The sequence below is a fragment of the Daphnia magna genome, linkage group LG4 (assembly GCF_020631705.1).
Source record: "Daphnia magna isolate NIES linkage group LG4, ASM2063170v1.1, whole genome shotgun sequence".
NCBI classification, from domain to species: Eukaryota; Metazoa; Arthropoda; class Branchiopoda; order Diplostraca; family Daphniidae; genus Daphnia; species Daphnia magna.
The window spans coordinates 7,828,243-7,843,130 of NC_059185.1; the positions used below are offsets into that span (position 1 = coordinate 7,828,243).

A 14,888-nucleotide genomic window follows, 5' to 3' on the forward strand; every position below is an offset into this window, starting at 1 on the left:
TGACATAAAATAGACATGAACCGTCATACTCATAACCATAAATCTCCTGACGGGGTCCTTATCCACCATCTCAATAGCGATGCAAATTTGATTATAATGGTGAAATGTAATGATGAAAATATTACTTAGTGGACACAAATCTTTTTCAAAGAGGTGATTTTTTACACTTACTGGAATTCTTTAACTAAAAGTTAAGGATTCTAAGATACTCCTAATAAAAAAATACAAGGAAACCCTGTTTTTTTTTTGTTTTTTTTTTTATCTTGTATATAGGTTTTCGAAGCAGTAGCAGTAACAAGCGCCAGATGGTGTCGTCGTAACCCTTGTTTTTCCTCTGATTAGTTGTTGCCAGGTAACGAGTCACCGCCATAGGAGGTATTCGAGTTTACAGGCCTTAAGCATTAAGTAGGCCTTGAAGGAAATTAGGAAAAGTAGACGAAAAAATATATAGAGATTTAGAAATTCTTTTTCACAACATGTTGTCGTTTCAAGCATGGCAAATTAAGCATAACTACTCTCGTAAACTCTGTTGGAAGGTATCAAGGTTAGTTATCCAAAAAAATAATGGACAAGATTTCTCAAGTAAAAATTACTATGTAACTGATGAATCCTCTTTGGAATCGCCGTTGTCAAACAAAAGTATTATTAATCCATGTGGTATACAGATGCTACCTAGATCAATTCATCGCCAGATATTCTTAAAGGACAGCACTAGTACAATATCTCGTGAATCGGTCATGAAGATTCAAGAACATTTGTCCAATCATAAACTATATGGTAAATCAGTGAGTAGTCTTCCTGACATTGATTTGAAGCTTCCAGTGTTACAAGGCCAAAATATTGCCGAACACTTCAAAAAAATTGCTGAGAAACAGTGTGGAAATTACATTAAGAAATTGTTAGATTTGGCATCACATGGAATTCCAGACATTCCAAAAGTTTGGAACTTTTCTCCTGGTTGGACAAAATATAGCATTAGTGGTGAAACAGATCAGGTTGATTTCCCAGATGAAGAAGCATATGTCTTTGATGTGGAAGTCTGTGTTAAAGAGGGTCATTTACCAACATTAGCTACAGCAGTTTCTAAAAATTTTTGGTACTCTTGGTGCAGCAATCAGCTCTTTGAGGAGAAAAAGGTTACTTTTTAGTTTTATGAATCATTTTACTGTTCAACATTTTTTGCTCTTTTCTTTTGCTACTATTATAGGTGAAAGATTCTATTCTGAAGACTATGGGAAACATTTACGAACTAAAAGACTTAATCAATTTGGAGTCAAAAGAGAACAAGATCGTTTGATTCTCAAGGATCAAAAAGAGCGTATTATTGTTGGACATAACGTTAGTTATGACCGTTCACGCTTAAAAGAGCAGTATTTCATTGAAGGAACCAAGGTTCGATTTCTTGACACTATGTCTTTGCACATAGCAATAAGTGGTATTACTAGTTTTCAAAGAAATATGCTTATCGCCGCAAAATCTGGCACAAATGATAAGACGCTGAAAAATCAGCAGTATCGTAGCAAGTCGGGCAAGACAGAAGATATTCTGGAATGGCAGAATATATGCTCATTTAACGGTTTAAGCGATGTGCATAAACTTTATTGCGGCGGATTGGGCTTAGATAAAGAGAAGCGGGACGTCTTCGTGACTGGTACGCTGTCAGATATAACAGAAGATTTTCAACAGTTAGCTACGTATTGTGCAAGGGATTGCCAAGCCACATACGAAGTATTGTGTGTTCTCATTCCTGAGTATCAAAAACGTTTTCCTCATCCAGTCACTGTAAGTTTTTCTTTTTATACTACTTATTTTTTTTTTTAGCATTCCTCAAATCTGTAGTCAAAATTTTAATTTCATTCTCTAAGTTGGCTGGAATGTTGGAAATGAGTACAGCCTATTTACCGGTAAATCGCAACTGGCAACGATATTTACAAGATTCCGAAGATACATACCGTGATCTAGAAAATGAACTAACCCAGAGTTTAAAAAGAGAAGCTGACCGAGCAGCCCACATGATTACAGATAAAGCGTATAAAGGGGACCCTTGGCTTTGGAATCTTGATTGGTCGACTAAACCACTGAAAGTGAAAAAAGCCGCAACTCTCGTGAAAAAGAAAAAAAAAACGGAGAATGTTGTTCCTTCCATAATCGTTGACGGAGAAGGAGAAGATCAATTAAATGAAGATGAAGCTGGTCTACATGAAATTAAGAGACTAAAGCAGCAATTTCAAGAATTGTTTGATACTAAAAACCATTTGTTCAAACGTAATTCCTTCTTGCCCGGGTACGACATATCTTGTCTTACATCAAGCTTTTGTCGTATCTAAAAAACTATACATGTTATATATTTTGCCCTAAAATTAGTTATCCAAATTGGTATTGCTTATTATGCGACCGTGTTCAGGATGGCTTGGTTGGTCCGTCGGAAGTTTCAACATCAGCACAAGTAGTACCAAAGCTGCTCAAATTGACATGGGACGGATACCCACTGTTTCACAGCCGCGCACTGGGCTGGGGCTATCTAGTTCCGGGAAGGCCTCTCGATTTGTCTCGCCAAGATGAAAATGTAATACCTTTTCCCTTGAAGGAGGCATTTTCTCTTTTCCCCCCCCGAATTGCAGAACAAAATTTATCAACTCAAGGAATTATCACGGCTGAAGAAGCACTTATGCAGCTCGCTCAAATGACGGATCTGTCAGCTGATCCTCTTGAATTGGCTGTTCATTGGCAGGTATGATTAAATTGTAAAGCTGCCTATCCTCTCCTGTTATGTTTACAATCTGCAGGCTATACGACGTGGTTTAAATAATAATATGGAACATGAGAAAGATGTATTCCCAGTAGGTGATCAATCTCAAAAGAAGCACAGTCATTATTTGACTTCAGATCGGCCTGCTTGGCACCTGGGAATAGGGCCATATGACGTTGGTATCCCGGGCTGTTGGTTTTTTCGCCTTCCTCATAAATCTGGCGTTGATAACAACGTTGGAAATCCGTTAGCGAAAGACTACTTGAATAAAATTGAAGACGGAACCCTTAAAGCTACATCAAGTTCCATCGCTGAACATATTTTAAAACTGAATCGCAATAGTACTTGACTAAATGATCTATTTTGTTGAGATTCGTAAGTATAATATGTTATTTTCATTTACCTATTTTTTCCACAGTCATCTACTGGAGAAATGCTCGTGATCGCATTATCTCTCAAATGGTCGTGTGGCTTCGACAGTCTCAACTTCCGCGGAGCGTAACGAATTCGGATAATTTTGATCCGTCAAATAGGTATGGAGCCATATTACCGCAGGTCATTACCTCTGGTACACTCACGAGAAGGGCAGTTGAATCCACGTGGTTAACTGCTTCGAACGCGTATAAGGTAACTCAGTTATTGATCTGAGGTAATTCATTTATCAACCTATAGGTCGAATATGTTAAGTTGCTTAAAGAACTTCGTTATTTTTAGGATCGGTTAGGATCAGAGTTAAAGGCTATGATACAGTGTCCTCCCGGTTTTAATTTTGTTGGTGCAGATGTTGATTCTCAAGAGCTTTGGATAGCCTCAATCATTGGAGATTCGCATTTTGCTGGTCAGCACGGATCAACGGCTTTCGGCTGGATGACCCTACAAGGGAAAAAAATGACGGGACAGATATGCATAGCCGAACAGCTTTAGCCGTCGACATTACACGAGATCAAGCAAAAGTATTAAATTACGGCAGGATATATGGCGCTGGCGAAAGGTTCGCGAAAACCTTGTTGATGCAGTTTAACCATCGCTTGACAGAAAAAGAGGCTGCAGAAAAGGCCCGCAAAATGTACTCGATTACAAAGGGAAATTCAGTATTTAAACTAAATAGTCGCGGACGGCAATTGGCTTCTGCTCTGGGACACGCATCAGACGAAACAGTCACGCTAGAGCAATTAAATAACATAAGAAAAAACGCGAAAAAAGAAAATAAATTTGCATACTTGGCTAGATTGCCAACCGAAGATTTAATTGATCGTCGGATGTGGTCCGGCGGAACCGAGTCACACATGTTCAACAAACTGGAAGAAATCGCTCAATCACAGGCGCCAGAAACACCGGTGTTGCATTGTCGCATTAGTCGGGCCCTGGAACCCTGCAACGTCGGCAATGAATTTATGACGAGCCGCGTCAACTGGGTCGTCCAGAGTTCCGCCGTTGACTACCTTCATTTAATGATAGTGGCAATGCGATACCTTCTTGACGTGTACAAGTGAGTCCCGTTCTTTCATGTGTTCCTTAAACCGATTCTTACTTTTTTTTTCTGTGCTGCAATTTTTCTTTTTAGAATTGAGGGTCGCTTTTCGATTAGCATTCATGATGAAGTGCGATACATCATAAAGGAAGATGATAAATTTCGTGCAGCATTGGCGCTACAAATTGCAAATCTTTGGACTAGATGCATGTTTTCATACCAAATGAATCTATATGATCTGCCGCAGGCTGTTGCATTCTTTTCGTCTGTGGATATAGACACAGTGTTGCGCAAAGAGACAAATATGGACTGCCAGACACCTTCAAATCCTTACGGCCTCAAACAAGGATACCGAATAGACTTCGGCTGTAGCTATGACATTTACCAAATTTTGGAAAAGACTGGTGGTTCTCTTGATTTGAATCGCTAAAATTTCATTTTAATATTTAAATGGTGCGTGTGGCTTCTCAGGATCCAGAAGGTTGCGATAAATCCACTTTAGCAACCAATTGATTGTATCACTCAAAATGTGTATAAAAACAAATTTGTTGTCGTCTGCTAAGCCTAAACAGAGTCACTGATTCCTGACATAAATATTTCACTAGAGCTAGGTTTTTAAGGATTCTCTTCTGTCCCAGTAAGGGAATCGTTTCTTTCTAAGTAGAGCAACAAAATAAACGCAAAAAATGGTTAAAAGTAGTTCTGCCCTAAATTTCCGCCCTCCTGTCGAATCCAAAACAGGCGAAAAAAAGGGAACAAAACCTCTTCCTGACCCGACGTCGATTCAACAAGTATTGTTGTTAATGGTAGTACACTTGTGTCGGAAGATTTTGTTTATCGATCCCAATATCAAAGTTGGAATATATATTATGCTTGTTTTTTTGGAAGTATATTGGGTGATATCTTACCTATTCCTAATTCTTATTTTTCCCGGAAAGATAACATTTTCAATATTTATTTTGTAAAGTTAAGCTGGGGTATGTATACAGTATTAGAAGTTTAAAATATGGAGCCCTGCTGAATTTTTTTGACATTCTTTTGTTTTTTTTTAGGTTGGACAATGGCATGTGTTGGTTCCTTTGTGTACCTGACAAGTTCTGTGTACTCATGTGGTGATAAAACTAAAATTCGAAAACATATGCTACGATTACTTTTTGCAACATTTATGTGGTTCTTTTGGACCAAATTATTTGTAACACTTGAAGAAAGGTAACTTAAAGTTTTAACAAGTGTTCATATGAGTGGTTTGAATAATTTATTGTATTTTAAATTTCAAGCTATGGTTATTGCAGTAAACCTATTGTCCGGTCGTCTAATAGCCGTAAACAATGCCTTTCAAAGGGTCTTTCATGGAACAGTTTTTCCCTATCAGGGCATACATTCATTTTAATTTACTGTGCCCTGATTATTATGGAAGAAGCAAAGGCATTAGTTAGTTGGGAGTCCATCAAAGATCATTTGCGAAATGAAGATCACAACAGAAGTAGCGAGGAAAGCGGATCTGCAACCCCATTGGATTGTCTGAGTGCCGAACAACTTCTATTTGTTCGGGACAAGTATGAAAAGTTTACTCCGTATATTAGATTGTCGTTTATCGCAATGGCCATGTTGGCATTACTTTGGGACATCATGCTTATGGTTCGTATTGCTTTAAAACTTAATATATAAGAGATAAAGCTATTATTTTTATTTTCTACAAATATTCAGGCAACGATCATCTACTTCCATTCAACTCCAGAAAAATTTGTCGCGAGTGTAATTGCAGTCCTATTATGGTTCTTCAGCTATCGCTTTCTTTTCAATCGTCGGTTGTTGGGAGTACCTCTCCCAGGTGAAGGGACATTTCGCTACATGAATCCCACTCAACCTCTACAGATGTTGTACGCGCGGCGAACGTCATTGATTACAAAATCTGAAAAAACTTCAAGCTTCATGGGCATGCCACTTAGCACCCCAAAAGTGGGAGTAGATGTCAGTACTGTTAAATCTGCTTCTTTTCTTGAAACCTCACGAGCAGCTTCTCGTTAAACAATATTCAGAACGACCTCGAGATCTTAAAAGGTTCAAGCCTGTATTATTAGCCATGTACTGGCCATTACTCTCTTGCATTAACAAAAGTGTTATTTTTGTGTTTTCTAAATGGAAAAAAAAAGAAATTGATTTTCTGTCATAAGTAAGAAGCAGTTGAGATTTAGATTGATAAGCCCTCGTGTTCCTTTACAATAAATAATTTGCATGCTTTAGTGTCGTAGAAATAGCAAATTCGTTCAGAATTTATTTTCGGACGTAACTTTTCCCCTCTGAGTGAGGTAGCAGATGAAATTGAAATAAAAATGAATGAGTAAGATTGCTCGTCAATATTTATGGCTCTTCGTTATCTTAACTTCCGAAATTCAATTTAGATTTTTGTTTTATTTTCGTTTTCTTTTGTTATGTTTTTTTGTAAAAAGGGTGCACCCAATTTGAGTATTTCCCTGTTTATTGAGACGTTGAATTCAGAGGTGCAATGCGAGATTGCGAGGGAGTACAGCGTAAACTGAAATCCTTGGAAACAAAGCCTGGGAAACTGAGTCAATCGGCGGCACAGGAGCATGCAGATGAGTGGAAACGTCACGAAAAACCTTATGTACCTGGCCGGTTTGGTAAGACCTTCGAGCCCATCAGCCGATTGGTGTTGGTATAGCCACGGTCAAGCGCACGTCAGTTCGCCTCGAATTTCGCTAGCGTATAGTCGTACTCAATCTGCTCCCATACAAAGTCTAAAAAAAAAAAATAATTAAAAAATAAATTCCTTTGTCTTTTCTCTCCGCTCCCTCCCTCCTCGTTTCTTTTCTCACAGTCAAGTGCTACGCCCCCATCACTTGTATTTCACAATGGATACCACAAAAAACAGCTCAGCAAAGCACACTGGTCCGTATAAAAGATTTAAAAGCCATAGTACTTCCTCCTCCAGCAGCTCAGATTTATGTCAGGCCCCAATTTCAACTCTCCTCCTACCCGTCATCATCACTTTCCCGACCCTGGATAAGTGTTTCAAACAGCTAACGCTCAAGGATCGAAAATCCATTTTGTCCGCCATAATGAATATTCTTCCCCTTGCGACCACTCGTTTGGGTGCAAATGGGGATCTCCTAGTCCATGCCCAAGATCTGTCTTCCCGAGATTTGTTGCTGCAGCAGTCCCAACTAGGCGATGTAGAAATCAAGTGCATTCGTTCAAACCGAGAAATCGAGTTCAAAAAAACTATCTTCGGAGTCTCCAGGGAAAATTCTGTATCTGAACTCAATCACCTTGGAGTTACTAAAGCCCTTCGTCTAAGAAAGCGCATCGATGACACCCATGTTGCAACAGACGCGGTGATTCTCTGGTTCAGCTGTGCCCCGCCATCTTAAGTCCAAATTGCAAATGAGTTCTTTCGCACTCACGATCTTCGTCAACGTCCCCTTTTTTATTAAATTGCTGGCTTTTAGGCCACACTGCCCCTAGATGTCACCAACAAAAGCGCTGCCGTACCTGTGCCAAACCGCACGTACAAAATGACATCGACACATGCCTCGCCTCGAAGTGCTACCGTAATTACAACAGCGACAGGGACACATCGGACGACTGGTCGTGTCCAGCCTACCGCCACAAACAACGAATTCTTAACTTTGCTCAAGCAGAGAACTTGTCTTTCCATCAAGCTAAAGACGTTCTTTAAAAAAAAAAAAACACTTACAAGATCCTGAGCCCAGTACATCATGGTTCACTCAACCACTCCTCTCCACTCAATGCGCCTCTCCCATCAACGCATCTCCGCCCGATCCCACCGACCCCCAGATTGAAGCCCTTCGGCTCGAAGTGTTCAAGTTACAGAGCAAAGTCAACTCCTTCAAAAATCAGTTAGTCAAATATACACCGTTAGACGACACTACTAAGTTGCTAGAAAATATTTCTTCGACTAAGAAGCTGTACGTGAACCTGAAAACTTCTTTGGACTCGATTGTCCCTGCAATGATAAGACTGACCCCAAATATCCCCTTCATTGAAGAAATCTGCAGAATCGTTCGCCAACAACAGGAATCTACGACATCTCACCTGCATTACTCTCGACCGACGCCTCTGACTCAAACCAACATGTAACTACGCTTCCGAAAAAACCAAGTACTTTCCATGAACTCCAACATTGACATCATACAGTGGAACGCAAACGGACTCAAAGGCCACAAAAGAGAAGTATTCCTTCAACAGCTTGCAACCATTAACCCACAAATAGTCATCCTCAGTGAGACCCACTGGAATAATCTTGACGTCATTTTATGACCCGCAAGATGAGATCGTATATCATTGTGAATCAAAATCGCCCAGACGGTTTCGGAGGCGTCGCTATCCTTTTAAAAAAGCATTCAAGTTTCAGCCTTGTTCCAACTGTACAATTGACAAACAATATTCAAGCAATTGGCATTAAAATTTAAAACCTCCTTGCAAAAGAACTAACCGTGTTTTCTGTTTATTGTCCGAAAGGCAACGCTTACGACCGTGATTTCATAACACGGCTTTTTTCCCAATCTACCGGTCCCACCATTATCGCAGGAGATTTTAATGCACATCATAGCCAATGGTCATCTACACGCAAAGAGAATCAAGGTGGCAAAGCGATCTCGGATTTTTTTAACGATACACCAGAGTGGATACTAGCCACCCCTAAAGATTTAGTCACGAGAAGGTACCCTCAGTCTGGTATCAGCACTATCATTGATCTTATCTTCCTTACGACAGACCTTGGCTTACCACACAGTATATTCACCGGGCCCTTTTGGAGAAGTGACCACATTCCCATCTTCGTCACCCTAATGGGATCACACGGCAAATCAATCTTGCCACGAATCTGGTGCCTCAGAAAATCTAAATGGGATGCCTGGAACAAAGAAGTTTATCATATACTAACCACTTCGGACTTTGATCTTATAACTGACCCATCAAGATCTTACGAAATGGCAAAATCCGCTCTACTCCTAGCTAGTAAAAAATTTTTCACACCCCGAAGTGACTCATCAGCCCCCAAAGAAAAAAACAGACCGTGGTGGAACGCGGACTGTAGCAAGGCAGTCGCCGAGTCACGGCGTGCTTATGGAAAATGGAAAGTTTTACCCACATCTATCAATAAACAAGCCCTCAACAGAGCAGAAGCCCTGAAAAAACGAACAATGACCACTGCCCGAAAGCAATCTTGGGATAAACTAATTGAAGACCTGAACAAGTCCAAAAACGCTAAAAGAATTTGGAGCTTCACTAAGCCTGCTTGGAAGTAAAACTTCCAATTTCAATGCATGGACAAACATTCCTTCAGTCGAAAACACGAGCCTCTCCGAGAAAGACGTCAGATTAGCTAATGATCTCATCGACCTCTTTACTGCCCACGCCCCGCACTCCCTAGTAAACCACGACCCGCTTGAATCATCTCTACTAAATCGTATTGAAGAAGCCATTAACGATACAAGAAGTCCCTTAAACGAACCAATCACATTGGCCGAGATAGCAGTAGCACTGAAGGTCCCAAAAAGCAACGCTATGGGTCCCGACTTCATTTATTATCAAATGTTGTCAAATCTTTACCTTTGTAACCAAAGGTTTCTGCTCAGTCTCTTTAACCTACTGCTGAGAAACGGCTTCTGTCCCGAGGACTGGAAACTCGCGAACATACTACCCTTGATTAAACAAGGTAAAAATAACAAGTTAATCGACTCTTACCGGCCCATCTCCATCACTTCCTGTTTATGTAAATGCTTCGAACTGATCATAAAAGCCAGGCTCACATGGCATCTAGACCACTACAACCTCTTCCCGGCTTCACGAGCTGGCTTTCGGCAAGGATGCTCCACTCACGACCTTATCTGGGACCAAGAGAATATTATCAAATCAGGATTCAATTCTAACAAAGAAGTCCATTGTCTGTTCATGGACATTTCCAAAGCGTATGATAACGTGTGGATAACCGGTTTACTTTTTAAGCTTTGTAGAGCAAGGGTTTCAGGGTACATCCTTGGTTGGCTAAAAGATTTTCTCACCCGGCGACGGGTCCGCGTCAGCTTAAATGGCACCTTTTCCAAAACAAAAGTTACATTAGTTGGCGTTCCACAGGGTGCTGTACTCAGCCCGCTTCTCTTCACTGTGATGACACGGGATTTTCCATTAGCAAACAACTTCCAAAACTCTCTAGGGGTTTCCCTACGAATGTACGAAGATGACACATCTGCCTCATTCACTCATCCCCACAGAAGAAAAGCACGACTGGCTCTCCAGAGGTCCCTGACACGGTTTACCAGATGGTGCAAGCTGTGGAGATTCACCATTTCCTTGTCGAAGTCCTTTACAATCTCCTTTAGCAGGCGAAAAAATTGCGATGCCCCCTTACAGTTAACAGCCCTGGGAGAAACAATTCCTGATGTTAATGAAGGTAAATTCCTTGGGATCATCTTCGATAAAAAACTTACTTGGGGATCCCATTTACTTGAACTAACTGGTAAAATAGCGCTGAGGCATAATCTGTTCAGAATTTTGGTTAGAAGAAGCATAGACCTCAAACCAAAACTGCTAATAAACCTTTACCTGGCCTTAGTGAAAACCATCATTGACTACTCATATCCTGTTATCCTCCAATTAAGGTCAACGTTGTTGAAAAAACTTGACACCATCCAGAATACCATTCTTCGTTCAATTTTACAAGCTCCTTGCTCTACTCCTCGGGCTCACCTTTGGCTTGACACAGGCATATGTCCCATCTGTTGCAGATGTGAATGGTTGGCTTGCCACTACCTAATGAAATTGAATTTCAAATAAAAAAATCCTTTTTATAAAAACACCTCACAAACTTACAATAGTTTTACCTTCTGGAAACCTCGTAGTATCCCAAAAATTTTGGTCAGCAAATCACAACTATCAGCATATGGCGTTCGCCTTTTTCAGTCTCCCTGGGGAAAAAAAAGAACTTAGAGATCCAAATGGTTAATGCAGAAAATTTCAACTTTTTTCTTCCCGCTCAGCAAAACCATCTCAACAGCAAACCAAACACGCGCGAGAATCCTATTCAGACTGATGTATACAAACAATGGCGGCGCAGACGAAAATGACACAACTACCGTTTTTTTCTGATGGCTCTTTCAACCCGAGTGACAACGCCGCAGCATGCGCCATCTATTGCCCAAAACTACAAATTTCAAAGGGATGGAAACTTCCGGACGCTACAGATATATACACGGCAGAACTAGTAGCAAAAACTAAAGCCATTGAATGCGCCTGTGTCGGCTCTCCAACGCTCGTTCGAATTTTTTCTGACTCGCACAGCGCAATTGAAGCCGTAAACGGTTTCCAACCATCCAACGATTACATCATCCACATTCGTAACATTGTTGCGGACGCTCTCTCTGCCAACATCAGGATCGAACTACACTGGATTCCAAGCCACATCGGAATCATATAAAACGACACCGTTGACCAGCTAGCTCATTCAGCAAGATCATCCCGATGCGAAAAAATAACCCTACCCGTTTCTCTCACAGAAGCAAAGAAAAAATATAGACAAAACTGGAATTCGATTCTGGCCGATTACCTCTCAAGTCAGCATAATTTTTTTGAAAATCAGCCGCGAACTTCTCCCAAACCAGATGCATGGCTTACTCACCCTCACCACCGGAAAAACAGCATCCTCCACAGATTGCACGGAAATCGCACCCTTTTAAACTCGTGCCTAGCCAAATTTGACCCTTCTATATCACCACGTTTTACACATGGGTGCACCGCGGTCGAAACAGTTGAACATGTCATCGTCGCCTGCCACCACTACCAAGTTCATCGTGTGACCATTAGGCAACACTGCTCTAAATACAACATCACTTTCAATCTTCATTCTCTACTAAACCCCTCAGCGGACGACTACAGTACTAACTTCGCCACACGAGACGCTGTTCTCGAGTTCCTGTGGAAGTCCGGAATCCACAAGTGAATATTTAAAAAAAACAAGCAAAGGAAAAACACACCCGGAAAACTAGAACTACGGTTCTTTCCCCTTTTTTTCTTTCGCCGGTACTTTTTGTGGTCTTCAACAGAAGACCCGTAACTGTCAGGGCAACCCTGATCTGGTGGCACCTTAAACATCTCAACACAAACAAACAACGGTCAAGCGCGCGTGTCGTCAGTGCAATTTCCCAGCCTCGATCATGGAAGTCTACTTTCAAGTTGAGGTGGGAATAAGAACGGGAAAGGGTAAGCGAGAAAATATAGGACAACGAGATGTGAAAAATCATCTGAAATAAAGTGCACATGGCGTAGAGCGTAAGGACGCAGGAGAGGCAATATCTTGTCCTAAAGGTAGCGCAAAAACTATCTCTGGGAGGAAGTAGGGGCCTTTGGAGGACGAATCTTGAATGGGACAGGAACGGTTCCCTGTCTCTGGAAGAAACTTGTAACCGTTAGGATTGAGGTAGAGATAGTCTTTTCGTCTTTTTGAAAAACTAGATCAAGGCGTTCCATAATGGGAGGTTAAAAGGAAGAAAAATCAAGGTTGTTGACCACGTCAATCCGTTGTAGAGGGCTACTGCTATAAAACGGGTGAAAAGGTGGTCGTGAATAGGGCAAAAAAGAAGAAAGTGTTGGATGAGTTCAAGAAGTGAATCACATTGGCAGGCAACCGATGGAGTAAAGCCAAAACGTTTTTGGTGGGCGTTTGGGGAACAATGAATTGGGGAATGATGATGATTGAGGGAAGATAAGACTTCACGAGGAAAATGGTGTGGCTTTTCGGGGTCGCATCAGCCCATACAGTGAGGAAAACCGGAATTTTGGACTAGATCAAGGACAGAGTATAGCCGCGGGATTGGGCTATCGATATCTTCTTCGATACCAATAGTATCGGCGATAGTGATACCCAGTATCGGGACAGTATCGGCGCAACTTAAGAAAATAGGTATCGGTACGGTATCGATCCGGTATCGATCGATACTTGATAGCGATACGTCGTCTGTTAACGAAGTCTGTATTGTTTCTCTGTGTGACCATAATGGCATTGCAGATTTTAAGTCACAGGAAATATCGTTTATGAAACAATACGTTATGCTTATGAAACCAATTGCCATTGCTTTAAAAAGTTTCCAAGGGGAAACAGGTAATCAAGTTACAGTTGGGCAATATCAAGTAAAGGGGAAACAGGTAATCAGCATACAGTTGGGACCTTACAAATTCTGGGAACCTAATAGTCTGTGAACCTTTGGCTGCGGCTTTACTCGATGGCGTTAAAAAGACGTTTAGTAACTTTTTTCTCTGTGATTAACTGCGTTGCTTCCGCAATTCACCCTAGATTTAAATTCAATTGGTTGTAAGATGGTTTTTTCGAAGAAATTTTTGGCGTAAAAACAGTAATGATGGCTGAACTAAAAAAAAAAAAATAAGTAATGGTCCAAGCTGATGTAGGGGACGAAGTTAGCCCTATAGATATTATATTATATACCGATTTGCCCTAAAGATTTTTTTTTTCATCCCTAAAACCTGTTTCAAACCCGCAAAAAAAATTTTTCCCGGGTGAGGATGAGATCGGCAGAATTTTTAAAAACAAGTCGTGTAAGGATTTGCGATCTTTAGATTCGTTTCCCTATCTACGAAGGCTGTTTGTTCAGCTTCACACGGGTTGCCATCAAGTGCTGCCGTTGAATTGCAATGAAATTTAATTTTTTTTGTATCAGTAAAAGTATCGGTATCGGCGATGCCGATACTGGCCAAAAAATGTATCGTAATGGAAATCGCCGATAAAAAAATTTCTGGGTAACGGTAACGAAATCAGCTATAACTTTTCAAAGTATCGTTAACAACCCTTGGTAATCGAACCTATGGATGCCAGAGAGGTAAGATTTTCAATTTCCAGCTTGAACAAGCACACATTGGGAAAATCGAAAATAAAAAACGACTTAGCTGGAGCGAGAATCGAGAACGATTTGTAGTGGGCACTAAGTGTTGAGATAATGTCCAAAGATTTACAGATAGAACCGGAGTTGACGAAGCGTTGTGAGGTGGGCTGATGTGCTAGTGAACTTAACTATACCGGAAGCGTGAATGGCGACTACACAGAAACCTGTGTGGTCATTGATACAGAAAGCAGTAAGACATAAAAACAGTGACTGTGCCGAGGGGCAAGAGGGGTACCCCACAAGAAAGAATAGTAGCGGAGGGGAGGTTGAGTAGCCAGTGTGAATGGCATGATAGGATAGGGAAGCATTGAGTAATAATGGGTGATAGCGAGAGCAGATAAGGAGTGCGGCGAGTAATTGCAGCCAAGGATCGGGGGAGAAATAGAAAACTAAGCAGCAATTGGATAAAGAAAGAAAGACATTTGAGATAGGAGGAATTTACAGAAGCGTTGAAAAGAGCTCAACAACCTGATGCTGGATTAGGAGGGAGGAAATTTGGTTTTTTAAACCAAAAGGATGGGATGTTGTCAAAAATGTAAAGACGTGATATCAGCAGTAACACGGAATACGTCTTGTCTCGTGCCACGGTGAAGAACCGCATACCCTTTGCTATGCTCTCTACTGCCTTAAAAAGCGTTGCCGCATCAAAACGAGGACGAATAGTGCAATATTTGAGGTTTTTCAAATTCACGCAGCTCCTTATTCCGCCGTCTTTCGTTGCTACTGAAATGAA

At 41.0% G+C, this 14,888-nt stretch overlaps 2 protein-coding genes across 2 annotated transcripts; both read left to right on the forward strand.

Annotated features, from left to right (window-relative positions):
- Nucleotides 1-371: 371 nt before the first annotated feature.
- On the forward strand, nucleotides 372-4,839 carry LOC116920570 (DNA polymerase subunit gamma-1). The gene is given in 10 exon segments (XM_032926712.2): nucleotides 372-1,136; nucleotides 1,208-1,271; nucleotides 1,274-1,782; nucleotides 1,866-2,284; nucleotides 2,365-2,731; nucleotides 2,787-3,090; nucleotides 3,168-3,376; nucleotides 3,464-3,635; nucleotides 3,638-4,238; nucleotides 4,314-4,839. Coding segments are annotated over 10 exon segments (3,642 nt in total). The 5' UTR covers nucleotides 372-476; the 3' UTR covers nucleotides 4,651-4,839.
- A 67-nt stretch (nucleotides 4,840-4,906) lies between these two features.
- LOC116920588 (acyl-coenzyme A diphosphatase FITM2) lies at nucleotides 4,907-6,580 on the forward strand. The gene is given in 5 exon segments (XM_032926733.2): nucleotides 4,907-5,093; nucleotides 5,096-5,197; nucleotides 5,273-5,429; nucleotides 5,498-5,858; nucleotides 5,928-6,580. Coding segments are annotated over 5 exon segments (1,128 nt in total). The 3' UTR covers nucleotides 6,249-6,580.
- Nucleotides 6,581-14,888: the final 8,308 nt, after the last annotated feature.